The sequence below is a fragment of the Paramisgurnus dabryanus genome, chromosome 8, assembly GCF_030506205.2.
Source record: "Paramisgurnus dabryanus chromosome 8, PD_genome_1.1, whole genome shotgun sequence".
NCBI classification, from domain to species: domain Eukaryota; kingdom Metazoa; phylum Chordata; class Actinopteri; order Cypriniformes; family Cobitidae; genus Paramisgurnus; species Paramisgurnus dabryanus.
In genome coordinates this window covers 38,169,477-38,183,368 of record NC_133344.1, presented here as the reverse complement: position 1 = coordinate 38,183,368, position 13,892 = coordinate 38,169,477, and the positions used below count along the sequence as shown (strand labels likewise).

General features: G+C 38.8%; 1 protein-coding gene across 8 annotated transcripts; it reads left to right on the top strand.

Moving 5' to 3' along the window:
- The first annotated feature begins 4,069 nt into the window (after positions 1-4,069).
- Positions 4,070-13,879, top strand: LOC135771489 (cytochrome P450 2F3-like). 8 transcript variants are annotated; one of them, XR_010542924.2, is made up of 11 exons: positions 4,070-4,358; positions 5,680-5,842; positions 5,940-6,089; positions 6,579-6,739; positions 10,080-10,259; positions 10,339-10,480; positions 10,634-10,821; positions 10,919-11,060; positions 12,158-12,608; positions 12,715-12,811; positions 12,939-13,879. XR_010542924.2 is itself a non-coding variant. In XM_065281768.2 (10 exons), exons 3-10 carry the CDS (start codon positions 5,704-5,706, stop codon positions 12,337-12,339), a joined length of 1,284 nt encoding a protein of 427 aa, XP_065137840.1. In that variant the 5' UTR covers positions 4,265-4,358; positions 4,559-4,603; positions 5,680-5,703; the 3' UTR covers positions 12,340-13,879. The 8 variants fall into 8 exon arrangements, 4 of the variants coding, with proteins under 4 accessions (XP_065137838.1, XP_065137839.1, XP_065137840.1 ...); XR_010542922.2 differs by having other exon boundaries at positions 12,158-12,811; positions 12,939-12,979; positions 13,136-13,879; XR_010542923.2 differs by having other exon boundaries at positions 12,715-13,879.
- The last annotated feature ends 13 nt before the right edge of the window (positions 13,880-13,892 follow it).

Sequence of the window (13,892 nt, the reverse complement as noted above, 5' to 3'; positions counted from 1 at the left end):
TAATTTGCTGTCGGGATCCCCAGCGTGAGACTGACTCTGTGATGAGGTGGTGAGCTGGCAGACCCAGCTAAATCTGGACTTCTCTCTTCTCTTCCTCCAGTTACAGGAGAAGCTGCTGAAAACTTTCTTACAAAGAGAAATGGCCCGAGTGATGCGGCTGTCATCCATGCCATGCCCTGTCAGAAGTAAAATTAAGTTTCTTATAATAAATACATCAAAGAAAATTAACTTTGGTTATCTCTAAAAAATAAGATAAAGTCGGTGACCAAAGCACTGCATCCTCTGCCATTTCTTTAGTTCCACCGCTTTGATAAGTTGCTGTCCGTTGTTATAACAACCAATCTCTTTTCATCGAGCTTCCAGTTCATAAGCGCACCTTGCAGAGCTTCAGCTATATGCTCCCCATGATGGTCTTTGGAAAAATAGCTGGTTTGAAGACACACAGTTTTCATTTCCCAATCTTCCATAAAATGAACAGTCAGGCTCATATAAGGTTTGCATGTTCTGCTTGACCATAAATCGGTTGTAAGCGTGAAATGAGCCACTTTTGCGAGCCGGACGGAAAGCTTCTGTCTGACCTCAAGCTTCTGTTGCAAAGTACTTGCGACTGGGTAACTCATATCTCCAGTGGTTTTTAGCAGCGTTTTAAAACCTTCTTGTTCCACTGTTGCAATAGGAACCATGTCTTTAGCAATATGATATGTAACTGCCTTAGTTATATCGCACCACCTGGGACTTTTCTTTTCGTAAGGCACACTCAGGGTTAAATAAGCTTGCAGAGAGCTTTGTTTCAGGACAGATGTTTTGGGCTGCTTGGTCTTCGTGGCCGAAGTTGTAGCACGAAGTTGTAAACACTCATCATACTGCACTTTATGGTAATGTTGTAAATAGTGGAAGAGATTTGATGTGCTTCCACATTTCCACATAAACTGGTTTATTACATTCCCAACAGATGGGCTATTTTTGCTGTTCATCTGAAATTTAAAATCCAAACCATCTCCAAATGAATGAACCATTGTTTTTTTACTAACCAGTAGGTTTTCTGTAGTGTTGACTGGCACAGTGTACTCCTCCATGTTGAGTGCTAATTGTGTGCTGGAGTGAGCGGGCAGGCGAGCGGGGTCTGGTTTGCGTGCAGAGCGAGTGCGTGCGCAGCATTATACATATCGAAATGAACACCCTCCATGCCTGTCAGCGGGACACAACAGCAGAGATGTTTTCAGACATTTAAAAATAAATATGGAGCCAGTTAATATATATATATATAAACATAGACGGTTTCAGCAGTAACAACATAAACAAACGGCTGTCTAGGTCTGCTCGTAACTTCCGGTAAACTCCGCTAAGAATAAACAACAAAGTTATTTAAACGTAGTTTATTTATATAACAAGCAAAAAACAACACATAGATTACCTAGGACAGTGGTTCCCAATCCTGATCCTCGAGGCCCCCCCAGAAAGTTTTAGATGTCTCCTTATTTAACACACCTGATTTAACTCATCAGCTTGTTAGGAACACCATTAGCTGTGTCCCAATTCAAAGGTTGCAACCTTCTAAAGACGTATTTTAAGACCGATTGCGTCACAGCAGCGCGACTTGAGGCTAGTAAGGCCGTCCCAATTCGAAGGATGCTTAGAATGAAGCCTCAAAATGCGTCCTCATTTCTCCGCGCTGTTAACTCTTTCCCCGCCATTGACGAGATATCTTGTCAATTAAGAGAAAACGCTTCCCCACCAATGACGAGATTTTCCGTCTTTCCGCAATACCGCAACTTTTTAAAACCGGAAGTATTGCCCCATGGCAAGCTGCTGGATGTCCGTGTCTTTTTTAAAGATCGCTCTGAATGGGATCTCTATGAAAAATCCGTCATAAAAATGGAATTATCTCTGCTTTTTGCTCAAAATATGGTGTTTTGGTGTGTTGTATGTTTATATATTTAAAGAAGAACATTTTCTGGAAGGCATTAAACTTTAGTGAAAATCATGAAAAACGCTGGCGCTGGCTGGCAACTTTTTTTAAAAACGCTGGCGGTGAAAGAGTTAAGGATAGAATGAATGGATCCTTAACAGCCGAGGATATCCCAAGATTCATTGCGCGTCTTCAACGGCTGCATATAATGGATGGATATTCTAAAATAAACAATTCAAACCTTTATTAAATAAAAGTGTGTATTTATCAGAAAACATTTTTCTTGTCACTGTTAAAGTATTATAAGTTATGTTTTGTGTTAATATTATTCTTTTTATGTTGCGTATATTTCTAAGGTTGATTAAGTTGATATACTGTTGAATAGTTTAATCTACATCAACGTGTCATATTTTCTAAAATAAATTAATATTTTTCTGATTTCATATTTATGTTAATAAGTCAGAAACATTTCCGCTGTGTCCTGCTGACAGGCGCCTGCAGCAGGTGACGCCAATTATGGGTCCTCGAAAGTTAGACCGTCTCATTTTAGTTCTCTTCGCAAAATTCTGAGGCTTCCACCTTGAAAGACCGAGTGCTCACCTTTTAAGATCGCATGCTTATAAGGTTGCAGCCCTTGAAATGGGACACAGCTTGTGTTTACTATTTTTGAAGTCGTCTGATAAGTGGAATCAGGTGTTTTAAATAAGGAGACATCTCAGGGGCTGTCCACACGGAGACGCGTATCACTGCATACGTATAAATTTGTTATCGTATTGGCGTATCATCCACACGGATCCGGCGTTTTGGGAGACTGAATCCGCTATTTTTTGAAACCGTGTCCTAAAGTGGATAAATCTGAAACCGACACCCTTGCGGTTTCGTCTGTACAGCCAATCCGTATATTTTGTGAAGCGAAAACGTTATCACATCACGTGTCGGAAGCGTCACACGTAACAGCAACAACAATAACGGCGGATTACGTGATTGTGTTCGTGCTACAGAAGCTACTAAAGCCTATTAGTTTTATTACAGCAAAATCTATTGCTTCTATGCAATTGTGGTGACCAACAAGCGATAATGGACAACACCATACGTTGGCTATGCGCATGCTCAAAGTCTTCTTCTCCGTGTATAGTGTATATCTGTGGCAGAATTACAGCGCCCCATACTGGTCCGGCATATATACTACACCGCTTTCAGTCGGTTTCAGTGGTTTCGTGTTTACGGATTATTTTTTTAGAGCAAGGAAAAAAAATGATCGGATAGGCAATGCACCGGCTTCGTGTGGATATAGCCTAAAACTTTTTGTCAGGGGAGCCTCGAGGACCAGGATTGGGAAGCACTGACCTAGGAAACCAAAACATTTGTTATTTTCGATGAGGCATTTGTCCAAGAGATCAGTTTAGCAACTAGTCAGACCATAAAAAAACGAAACCGGAAGTAAAGTTGGGATCCAGATGTGTATCGCGTCAGCGCATGTGCGTCCAATGAAACCGTCTATATATGAGAATATGATGCGTTGATCCAGATTAAACTAACCAACAGTATATTACATTTAAAAACCTTAGAAATATTTCTGCAATATTAATTCACATCATTAAAACAACATTTATAATAAGTGAAGGACCGTAAATTTGCTAAATATATACTTTTTTGTGTATAAATGTTTATTTTAAAATACTTAGCCTTTACAGCCGCGCCCATTGAATCTTGGGATAGCTGAAACCATGAAGGAATCGGAGGACGCAGCCACTGAATTGGGATGCACCCACTCTCTCCAATATTTTGAATTTAGACTGCAGTATCAAGTTTAACCTGTAGATGTCAATAATACATACTATCCCTTTAATTTCTCACCCTGATTTTGTTTCACACCCATAAGACCTTCCTTTATCTTTAGAACACATATGAAGATATTTTTAATGAAATCAGGGTGCTTTTATAATTTTCTAAAATGAGTAGGCTAAATTTCTGTTATCATACTGTATCAAGGACAGTATGATTAAAATACTGTATTGTTTATCTTTTTTTTTTTTACTTTGTGAGTTTGTGTCTTATAAAATGCAGTGAAAATAGAACAAGCATGCTTAGATCTCGGTTTGTGTTGACATGTTGTAGGCTTGTTTTTTGGTCACATGTCTCACCCCTGTCCCATATCTGCTGGACCCGCCCTCTTCCTGGTATGCTCCTGCTGCAAATAAAAAACAGACAGAAGGAAAGGAAGAAAACAGACATATAAGGAGGATTAAAACAAGACTGAATGTAACATATTTAAAACATGGAAATCTTCAGTTCATTGGTGTTGGTCTTAGTTTTAGCTGTGTTGATATTGGTTACATGGCAGAAGGCAGCGAGTGGACTGTCTTTACCCCCAGGACCACAGGCACTGCCGTTAATTGGTAACTTACTGATGATAGACAAGCATGCACCCTTCAAAAGCTTTATGAAGGTAAGAGAGAAAGCAGGACTTTGTGTATATATCTCAGAAAATATAAAAGCAGTACATGTGCTAGTTTAACTACTAGAATAATAAAGTATGCATGAAAACATGGCCAGTGTTTTTACTATTTGAATGCTGAATATGGTGAGTGGTGCTAGGAAATGTTGTGTAACAAAGCACTTATGTATTAGTATTGCAATGTTTTACAGATAATAATCTAATTACCAAGATCTTTAGCAGTATGGGCTTGTCAGGTAATATTTTTTCACTGTTACACATAAGCAGAAATTTTATAAACTCAGTGTAGTCTCAGTAGTCTCCAGCAGTGGTGGCCGGTACCTCCTTGGAAATGTGTTTAGGGTGTTATGTGTGACTCATGTGAACCTATGTGCATTGCGTGTCAGGTGTAAATATGTGCCTGCTGCATAGGCGTCAAAAGGGTTTATGATAAAAAAGACGCTTATGTCTCACAAGACACTAACTTAATCCTAAACTCTGATTACACATGAGATTAAGTATCTGGCAAACGTGTGTCTCTTTTATCATAGACTCCTTCGAAGCGTCTGCAGGAGGCATATATTTTGACATGACGTGTAATGCACAAGGTAAATTAGTATCAAAACTTGAGATCTTGTAGGCTACATTTTTATTTTAGAACTTGCAAAATAAATATTTGTACATGTTTCTATACTCACAGTCCCAATGTGAAAACTTGCACAATCAAAATCTGAAGATAAATGTTGAGATTTGCACTCGTGAACAGTAGCCTAATCCCAAACTTGTGTTGTGGTTTTGAAGTTGCAGACACAAAAGTCACAAATGTGTAAACTAGCACTCACAAAAAAAGATTTGCTCTACAAACACAAATAGGCACATTTAACCTCTTAAATCTGTCACTGTACTTTCAAATCTTTGCTTTTTAACTTTTGATACTCTTTTTGCGATATATTCATTTCAAAACGAGTTCACTTGTTAACTCAGTGGTGAGAGAGAGTGTTTGATGATGTCACTCAGCAAAGAGCCACATCGCCCTCTTGTGGTGGGTAAAATTACAATAAAGGAAACTGATGAGTTTATAGCCTATTAATACTCATTTATGAATGTCGGATTATGTTATGGAAATAAAAATGAGGTTTGTGTGTTTTTCAGAAGAGCCCATTATAAATAAAAGTATAATACTGGATAATTCATAGATAAACTAATGTGTCTAAGGAAATTTCCAACCAAATTGTTCAGAAACATCTGGGTGATCAAAAAATAAATGTTCTTTAAGTTACAAACATGTTAACATATGGAGATCCAACCTGTCCAAGTTTGTTTTGTTTAACAGTGGAGTAAAACCTATGGTCCTGTGATGACGGTGTACCTCGGGCCTCAGAGATTCGTGGTTCTGGTCGGTTATGACACTGTGAAAGAGGCTCTAGTGGATCATGCAGAAGACTTTGCAGACAGAGCTCCTTTTCCTTTTCTAGAAAGAGCTGTGAAAGGATATGGTGAGACCTTTACGTTAACTGCTACTGTATTTTATAGAAATATGTTGGCAGTTTAATATAGTTCAGCTGTAGTTTTGTCCCTCGTATGCATCTGTAGGTTTGGCCATCAGTAATGGAGAACGTTGGCGTCAGCTGAGGCGTTTCACTCTCACCACACTGAGAAATTTTGGGATGGGGCGCAAAAGAATGGAACAGTGGACTCTACAGGAGAGCAGACACATGTTGAAAAGTTTTGAAGAAACCAAATGTGAGAGCATTTAACATTACCTGGCACAAGGAAATACATTTAGGCCGAATTTACACTGCCTGTTTGAAGTGACCCAATTCCGATATTTTTGTCCCTCTAGTGGCACAGATCGGATATAACCCATGGACGTTTAAGCAGGAAAAAGTGCATAAAATCCTATATTCTCCGATCGGTTTCAGGCCTCATTCATATGTGGAAATAAATCCGATATAAATCAGATACATGCATTCGTGTCCATAATGTGGGCAGACAGATCAGTTAAAGCGGTTCTAGGCCAGTATGTCTACCTTGATTTGTTTTGCAAAGTGTTTAGTGTAAATGCGGATATCGAATACAAGTTGCTTTTAAAAGATGATGCGGGTTGTCAAAACCAAAATTGGATACAGGCAACAAATTGGAATTGGGCTTCTAGATTTGCAGTGTAAATCCAGCCATAGTGTTCTAAATTAAAAGATTTAGAAGTTTACATTAAATCTTTTTGTCCCTTAGCTGCACCTGTCAACCCAGCTCCCTTTTTAATTCGGACTGTGTCCAATGTGATCTGTTCTCTGGTGTTTGGGCAGCGCTTTGAATACGAAGATAAAATGTTCTTACATTTGCTCCAGATCATCTCAAATATCCAGCGTTACGCCAGCAGTCCCAGTGCTCAGGTAACAAGGTGGGACAGAGCAACGTAGATTCGAGTCTTGGAAAAGTCTTGATTAAAATGACATTTGACACAAATAATAATAGTAATAATAATCAAAAGGGTTCATACATATTTTTTAAAAGTGACCCAACAAAAAGGGTTTCCACTCTTAAGTCAAATATCAAATTCTCTGACTAAAAAGCTGAGTTTCCATGTCCGGGATGCCGTGAGCCTCGATAATGTAGTGTACACAGTTTAAATTGTAGTCAGTGGAGGCTTGGACCTGGATATGGTATTCCTTACGTCACAAGTTAACAAGCGAATTACATTTTGATAAATGGAAACTAAAATTTAAAGAAACAAACAAAAATAACTGATATTCCATGACTTTGTCAAAAATAAAAATTTAATTCCATGACTTTCAATGTCTGGAAAAGACCTTGTAAAATTCCATGATGTTCCATGACCCATTGAAATCTGCTCAAAAGACAGAGGGAAGAACACAAATTTGAGTACACCTGATTATTTTAAATCTAGATATGGAATTGGTGAACACTGACATAACTTAAAATACATCAGTGCCCTTTATTTTGCCTTAAAATTCACACAAATAATATTTTTAGTAAGGCATATTTATTAAAATGGGTTATATTACCCAGTTTAACTAAGGCCTAGTCCTGGCTTAAGATAATCCCTGTCCAGGAAACACCCCTAGATGTCTAACTCTTTCCCCGCCAACATTTTTTTTTTTAAGTTGCCAGCCAGCGCCGGCATTTTTACTGATTTTAACAAAAGTTTAAAGGCGCAAAAGAGGATGTTTTTGCCGAATGAGAATCCAAAGACTGTTACTGAGTTATTGAAATGAGCGCATGCGTAAGAACAGCCCCCCTCCTTCACAGCTCTTTTCTAGGGAACGCCTCCCAAAACTTGTGCACGAGTATTGGAACACGAGTGTTTTTGTTTACCACCGGCATATGCTGGATTCATTATGTGAAATGATATGATAATAAACACATAAGACGTAACGTTAGCTCAGTCGACGCTACTCCCATTTCAACTAGCATGTAGCAGGCTGGGCACTGCCTTACAACTACAGTACAAGAACAACGTGGAGGAAAGCAGGAGCGACAATAAAAAAACAAACTGAAACTTACGGCGGAGTTTCATGCGTTTACGTCGCCTAAAGTTACTGGAGCACGCACGTCTCTCATAAGAAACGTAATGGCAGTGATTGACAAGCCAGACGGCCAATCGTTGACGCAATGAACGACTGGCTGATGTTTTTAAGGCACAGATGATGTATATTAATATTATTACTTTCAGTGCACCTAATAAATAGTCTATTATCAGTAAAGACAGTTTCAAGTAATATTGCAAAAATATATAAATCAAAACATCAACTTTTCCACCTTTAATGCATTTCAGAGAAAGTTCTTCTTTAAATAAATAAACATACAATATATCAAATGAAAGAACACACTCTCTGCTTTACACTGTCATGTGTTGCTTGTGTTTTCAAAAAATGTGTTTGTTGCGTCCTGTGAACCATGTGCATCACGTGTTTTGTCAAAATAAGTGCCTGCTGCACATGCATCAAAACCGTTTATGATAAAAGAGACGCTCACGTTCACAAAATACATGCTAGACACTCTCTTAACAGTAAACTCTGATTACGCATGAGATTGTGAGAGTATCTGGCAAACGCGAGCGTCTCATTATCATAAACCCTTTAGACGCATTGGCAGCAGGCACTTATTTTGACAAGACTCGTGACGCACATAGAATCACTCCACGCACAGAACACATATTTTAAAATACGAACCACACACATGACGAACTTCACTGGCCACCACTGACTACCTTTATTTGTTTTATTTTATCACCTATCAAATATAAGTAGGTTTATTCAAAAATACAACAGTTTGAGCAAAAAGATTCAGAGCGATGGTCAAAACATACATGGAGTTCTTACTGTTTGCCCTAAGGTGTTGCTTCCAGATTTTATAAGTTGGCCACCTGGTGGATAATAGTGGATATACTGATTGCCGGAAAAACTCGTAATTTGGCAGGGAAGCATTTTCTTTTAATTGACAAGTGAAAGAGTTAATTGTGACCATCCAACTTTTTTGCCAAGTGACAGATGTCCTCAGGGCAACATATTGTGTTGACAAAAGGGCAACATTTTTGTAAAGAAAAACTAAACCCACCCCAATCCTAACTGAACCCTAAAATCAGAAGGAAATGATAAGTGAAAAACAATGGTCTAGAAGCAGCTAATCCTGGTTGTAAGCTTAAACTTGAAACAAACTGTAAAATTATTTCTGAAATTTGATTGCTTGATTGAAATGTTGTCCCAGGGTCGACAACATAATGTTAAAACATTAAGAAAATAGAAAAAATGAGGCACTCCTGATAAATATATAAAAGCCTTTAATCAAAAATGGCTACCATTTTTGATTAAAGGCTTTTATATATTTTTTTAAGAGCACCCTGGATTGTTTATACATTATTTATATATATTTTTCACCCAGAGAAGCACTTTCTTTGTTCTATAAAACACTTGGCAAAATCTGAAGGGTCCGTTCAAAAAAAGAGATGTGGTATTAACTCAATAGTCAAAACAAGCCCAATGCCCTTAGCCTAAATACCAAAACTTAAAGGGGCGATTTCCCGGACAGGGATTAGACTAGTCCTAGACTAAAATAAATGTAAGAGCCGTCCAAACTGAAAACAACTTGCACTGACATATCTTAAAATACATATTTGTCCTTTGTTTTGCCTCAAAATCCACACAAGTAATGTTTTTAGGAAGGCATGTTTGTTAAAACTAGTTATATTTCCTAATTAAACCAAGGCCTAGTCCTGGCTTAAGCTAATCCCTGTCTGGGAAACCACCTCAAAATCATCTTAATTTAAGATTTATATGGTAAACAAAATACTTCCACCTTTAACCAATGGAAAAAACAACCAGCGGCAATGGTTTAAAAGCAGTCCATTTGGCAGGTAGCACTGCGAAGACTGCCTTTGCAAGCAGGATGCACAGATGTATGCAAATATCTATACATCTATAGTTTAACAGGCAACCCTAATTAAACACACCGGAAAAATAAAATTAAAGTCTTCAGGATCACTTGCGAATGAAATTCAGGTGTGTTTGATTACGGTTGGAACTAAACTGCAGGACAGTGGCCCTCCAGGACTCAGGGTTCTCCACTCCTGTTTTAGGATGTAAAGTGACTTTTAACTAGCACAACATACATTTTTCTAGAATAAACCCTACTTTAAAAAAAATTCCATTGGATTTTACAGTGCTTTATGTTTTATAATGGGTTGTAATTATAAACACAACTCCTCCTCAACAGCTGTTCAACTTCTTCCCCTGGCTAATGGAGCTCTTACCTGGCAGTCAGCATACATTGGTCCTTAGTGAGATGGATGAGATAAGAGATTTCATCATGAGTAAGATCAAGGAGCATGAGCAGGATTTGGACTTTACTGATCCAAAGGATTTTATTGACTGCTTCCTCATCAAACTCAAACAGGTTTAAAGCATTCATGATTTTGTGTTTCTCGGGTCATTTTAAGCATTATGTATATCATTTCTTCTCTTTGGTATAAAAGGAGAAAGACGATCCTGATACAGAATTTCACAAAAATAACTTGATGGGGACTGTTGTAAATCTGTTCTTTGCTGGTACAGAGACCACCAGTACAACTATCAACTACTCCCTTATGCTGCTCATCAAATACCCACACATACAAGGTGAGTCATATACATGAAGAGTCTTCCTGTCCATTCATTTAGTTATCTATTAATGTCATGTCTTGTCTTGCAAAATGCATGTAGAAGAATGTTTAGAATAAAATTTGAATAAGTATATTTGAATAAAATTCATCACTTTATGTTTTGTGTTAGAGCAAATGCAGAAGGAGATTGATCGAGTTATTGGACGAGACAGAATCCCTACAATGGAGGACAGGAAGTCCCTCCCCTTCACAGATGCTGTGATTCATGAAGTTCAGCGATATCTAGACATTGTTCCCCTCAACATTCCCCATTATGCCACACATGACATCTCATTCAGAGGTTATGTGATTCCAAAGGTTAAAATCAATTTTTTTTATTGTTAATGTAAAAAACAATATCAACAATCAAATATGGTATATCACGGTAATTTTAAATGGGTTTTTATAACTACAGGGCACAGGGATAATTCCCCTGTTGCACTCTGTCCTAAGGGATGAGGAACAGTGGGAAAAACCTTGGACATTTAACCCTGAGCACTTCTTGGATGCCAGTGGTAACTTCAAAAAGAGTCCAGCATTTCTGCCCTTCTCTGCAGGTAAATTTTGGGCTAAAATCTGTAATCTTCTCACATCAATTCAAAGTGAACTATTTTGTTCTTATGTTTTTCAGCTATTGCGTAGTTTAGTGCTGTGGGACTTAAAGCCACACTATGAAGTTTCCATGTAAAAATGACTTACAGCTCCCCCATGTGGTTGAAAAGCGCAACAGTGCCTGGTATCAGACACTCTTCTGCAGGCAGGGGGAGGGGCGGGGCTGTGTTTCCTACCCTCCACCGCCACTTTCAGAGTGTGCTTGTAGCAGCTAGGAGGCTGCTCAGGTTGCAGCAACAGTACAATTTGTCCAGTTAAAAGTTGTTCTATCACTGAAATAATTTTAGAGACATTATTTAAAGGTTAAAAAAACTACATAGTGTTGCTTTAACGTAGGCCTAATTAATGTCATCACAAAAGATATGGGAATAAGAGTTAGACTCGTTTCGCACAATTTTGCACACATTAGCTGTGTCCCAATTCAAAGGCCGGATCCTTTGAAGGATGCGTCCTCGAAAGCGAATACTTGTTCTTTTGTGGTCGCAGCCACCGAGGTCCACGAAGAGAACTGAAATGAGATGATCAAGCCTTCGGAGGATCCATAAGTTGCGTCACCTGCTGTACTCCCTGCCTTTTTTCTGCTAAAAACACACTTTTATTATATAAAGGTTTTAAATGTTTATTTTAAATTATCCAGCCATTATATTCAGCCATTACAGGCACGCAATGGATCTCGGGATAGCCTTGGCTGTGAAGGATCCAGTAGCAGCATGGAGAAATAAGGATGCATTTTGAGGCTTTTAATGTTAAGCAGCCTTGGAATTGAGACGGCCTTACTAGCCTTCAGCGCTGTGATGCAATCAGTGTTGGAATACTTTCTTCGAACGTCGCAGCCTTCAAATTGGGACACAGCTATTGTGTTTCACACTTGATTAACAAAATGGTGGCACGTCTTGTTTGCTTTTCTCAAAGTACTAAAATAATTTCCAGGTTTTAAATCATTTAAAAATTGACATCAAATCAGCAGGATCATTTATGTGTCTTAGAGTTGTAGCGTGTAAATATATTTAGGGCCATCATCTCATGTGTTATATCTACACAGGTAAACGCTCATGTGTGGGAGAGTCTCTGGCTCGTATGGAGTTATTTCTGTTCATTGTGTCTCTACTTCAGAAGTTCAGCTTCAGCTGTCCGAATGGTCCAGAGGACATAGACCTCAGTCCTGAGCTCAGCAGCTTTGCCATATTGCTTCGACCCTATCAGCTCATTGCCTCCCCCCGCTGACTAACATCAACATCTCATCATGCCTCATTTTACAAATCTATGGACATAACTGGTCATGTTTAATCCAAACCATTCAGATGTTGGCAGAACCTATTTTAATTACATGTAGGGTATAGGAGAGACAGGGTATGGTTGTAACATGGGAAGAATTCCGCCAATCAGGGATAAGATAGGAGTCATATGATCATTTCAGTGTGTATTCATCTCCTTCCAGATCCAAATGAATGGTTATCAAGGCTGAAATTGTCTAGACAAAAACTGATTTTGAAGTAAGAATTTTTTTTACCCAAACTATATTTTATGTAGTACTTAAACTGTTGCTGATCAAATAATTCAACTTGAATTATGAAACTGTATGAAACTGTATTCTCTTAGGCAAAATATGTGCAATGAATCTCTGGAATACAATTGAGGTCGATTGGATGCAAAGGGGTGGTGTAGTCCGATCTGTGTTCTGATCATCAGGAGAAAAGTATGCATGTAACCGGGTGAATCTTAGTATTTGCAAAAATACATTGTGCACATGTGCAGAAGAATTGTGCTTTAGTTAAAATCTTATATTTACCTCATATTTACGTATTACATGATTCTATTCACAGAAACATGCAATAGCAAGGGGATGGCAACATGTATTATTAAGGTAACTGCCTTTAAAAAATTTCATTTTCATATAAGAAGTTTAATGGCTTACTTTAGTGCAGGCCTATGTCATGAAATACAAATAAACTGTAATATTAGCTAACATTTTACTTCCTCCATAATATGTTCATTGTGAAAAAATGTTAACAACTCAAAGACGCTCTGAGCGGGAGTCTAAACAGCAATTGGTCCTTATGCGAATTGAGAGCTCCAAAAGGCGGGGCAAGAGAGCACTCAACCCACATGATGGACCGATTGGGAGATTAGGTAATGATGTTTACCCACCACCTTCATACTGGCCTCTTACAGCAGCAACTCATGAGTTGAATCGGGTGTTTTAAATATGAGTTTAAATAGTGTTTTAAATCAAAAACTTTTGAGCTTAAAGAGTGGGTACTCGAGGACCAGGATTGGGAAACACTGCCTAAGGGCATGGTAGTGGCTGGGACTCAACCTCCCATTGCGTAAGTTGGTCCCTCTGGACTGTGATTGTCCACTGAGGGACTTGTTAGGACTGTGTTGCAGGCCACCAAGCCAAAGCCCTCTCACATCATGGATGACATGCCAGAATTCCTTTTACATCATGGCTGCCACTCCAGAGCCCTCTCTGGTCACATCTTGGCCACCTTTCCAATGTTACCATCCCACAACAAGGCTGTCACCAGCCTTCATGTCTGCCACTGTGGAACACAAGAAAGCGGGTTTAAGGCACAGGAGCCTGGTCTGGCAGATCCTCTGATGGTTTCTGCTTTGGCAGCTGGAGTTCGGGTGGTCCCAAGTCCTGTGGTCCCTGAGGTTTATGTCTTTCTTTCTGTTGTGGCTATTGCTGTCTGATGTGTTTGGGCCACAAACTGCTCTACAGTTGGCCCACTCCATGGCCCATGTCTGAGCTAGCTGCTCTGCCCAGATCTAAG

Bases quoted from the DNA above. Each gene is read 5' to 3' on its own strand.
- LOC135771489 (XM_065281766.2), top strand. From the start codon at position 4,188: ATGGAAATCTTCAGTTCATTGGTGTTGGTCTTAGTTTTAGCTGTGTTG. The intron at 10,260-10,338 runs GTTTAAAGCATT...TTGGTATAAAAG, and splicing joins TCCTCATCAAACTCAAACAG to GAGAAAGACGATCCTGATAC. The intron at 10,481-10,633 runs GTGAGTCATATA...GTTTTGTGTTAG, and splicing joins CAAATACCCACACATACAAG to AGCAAATGCAGAAGGAGATT.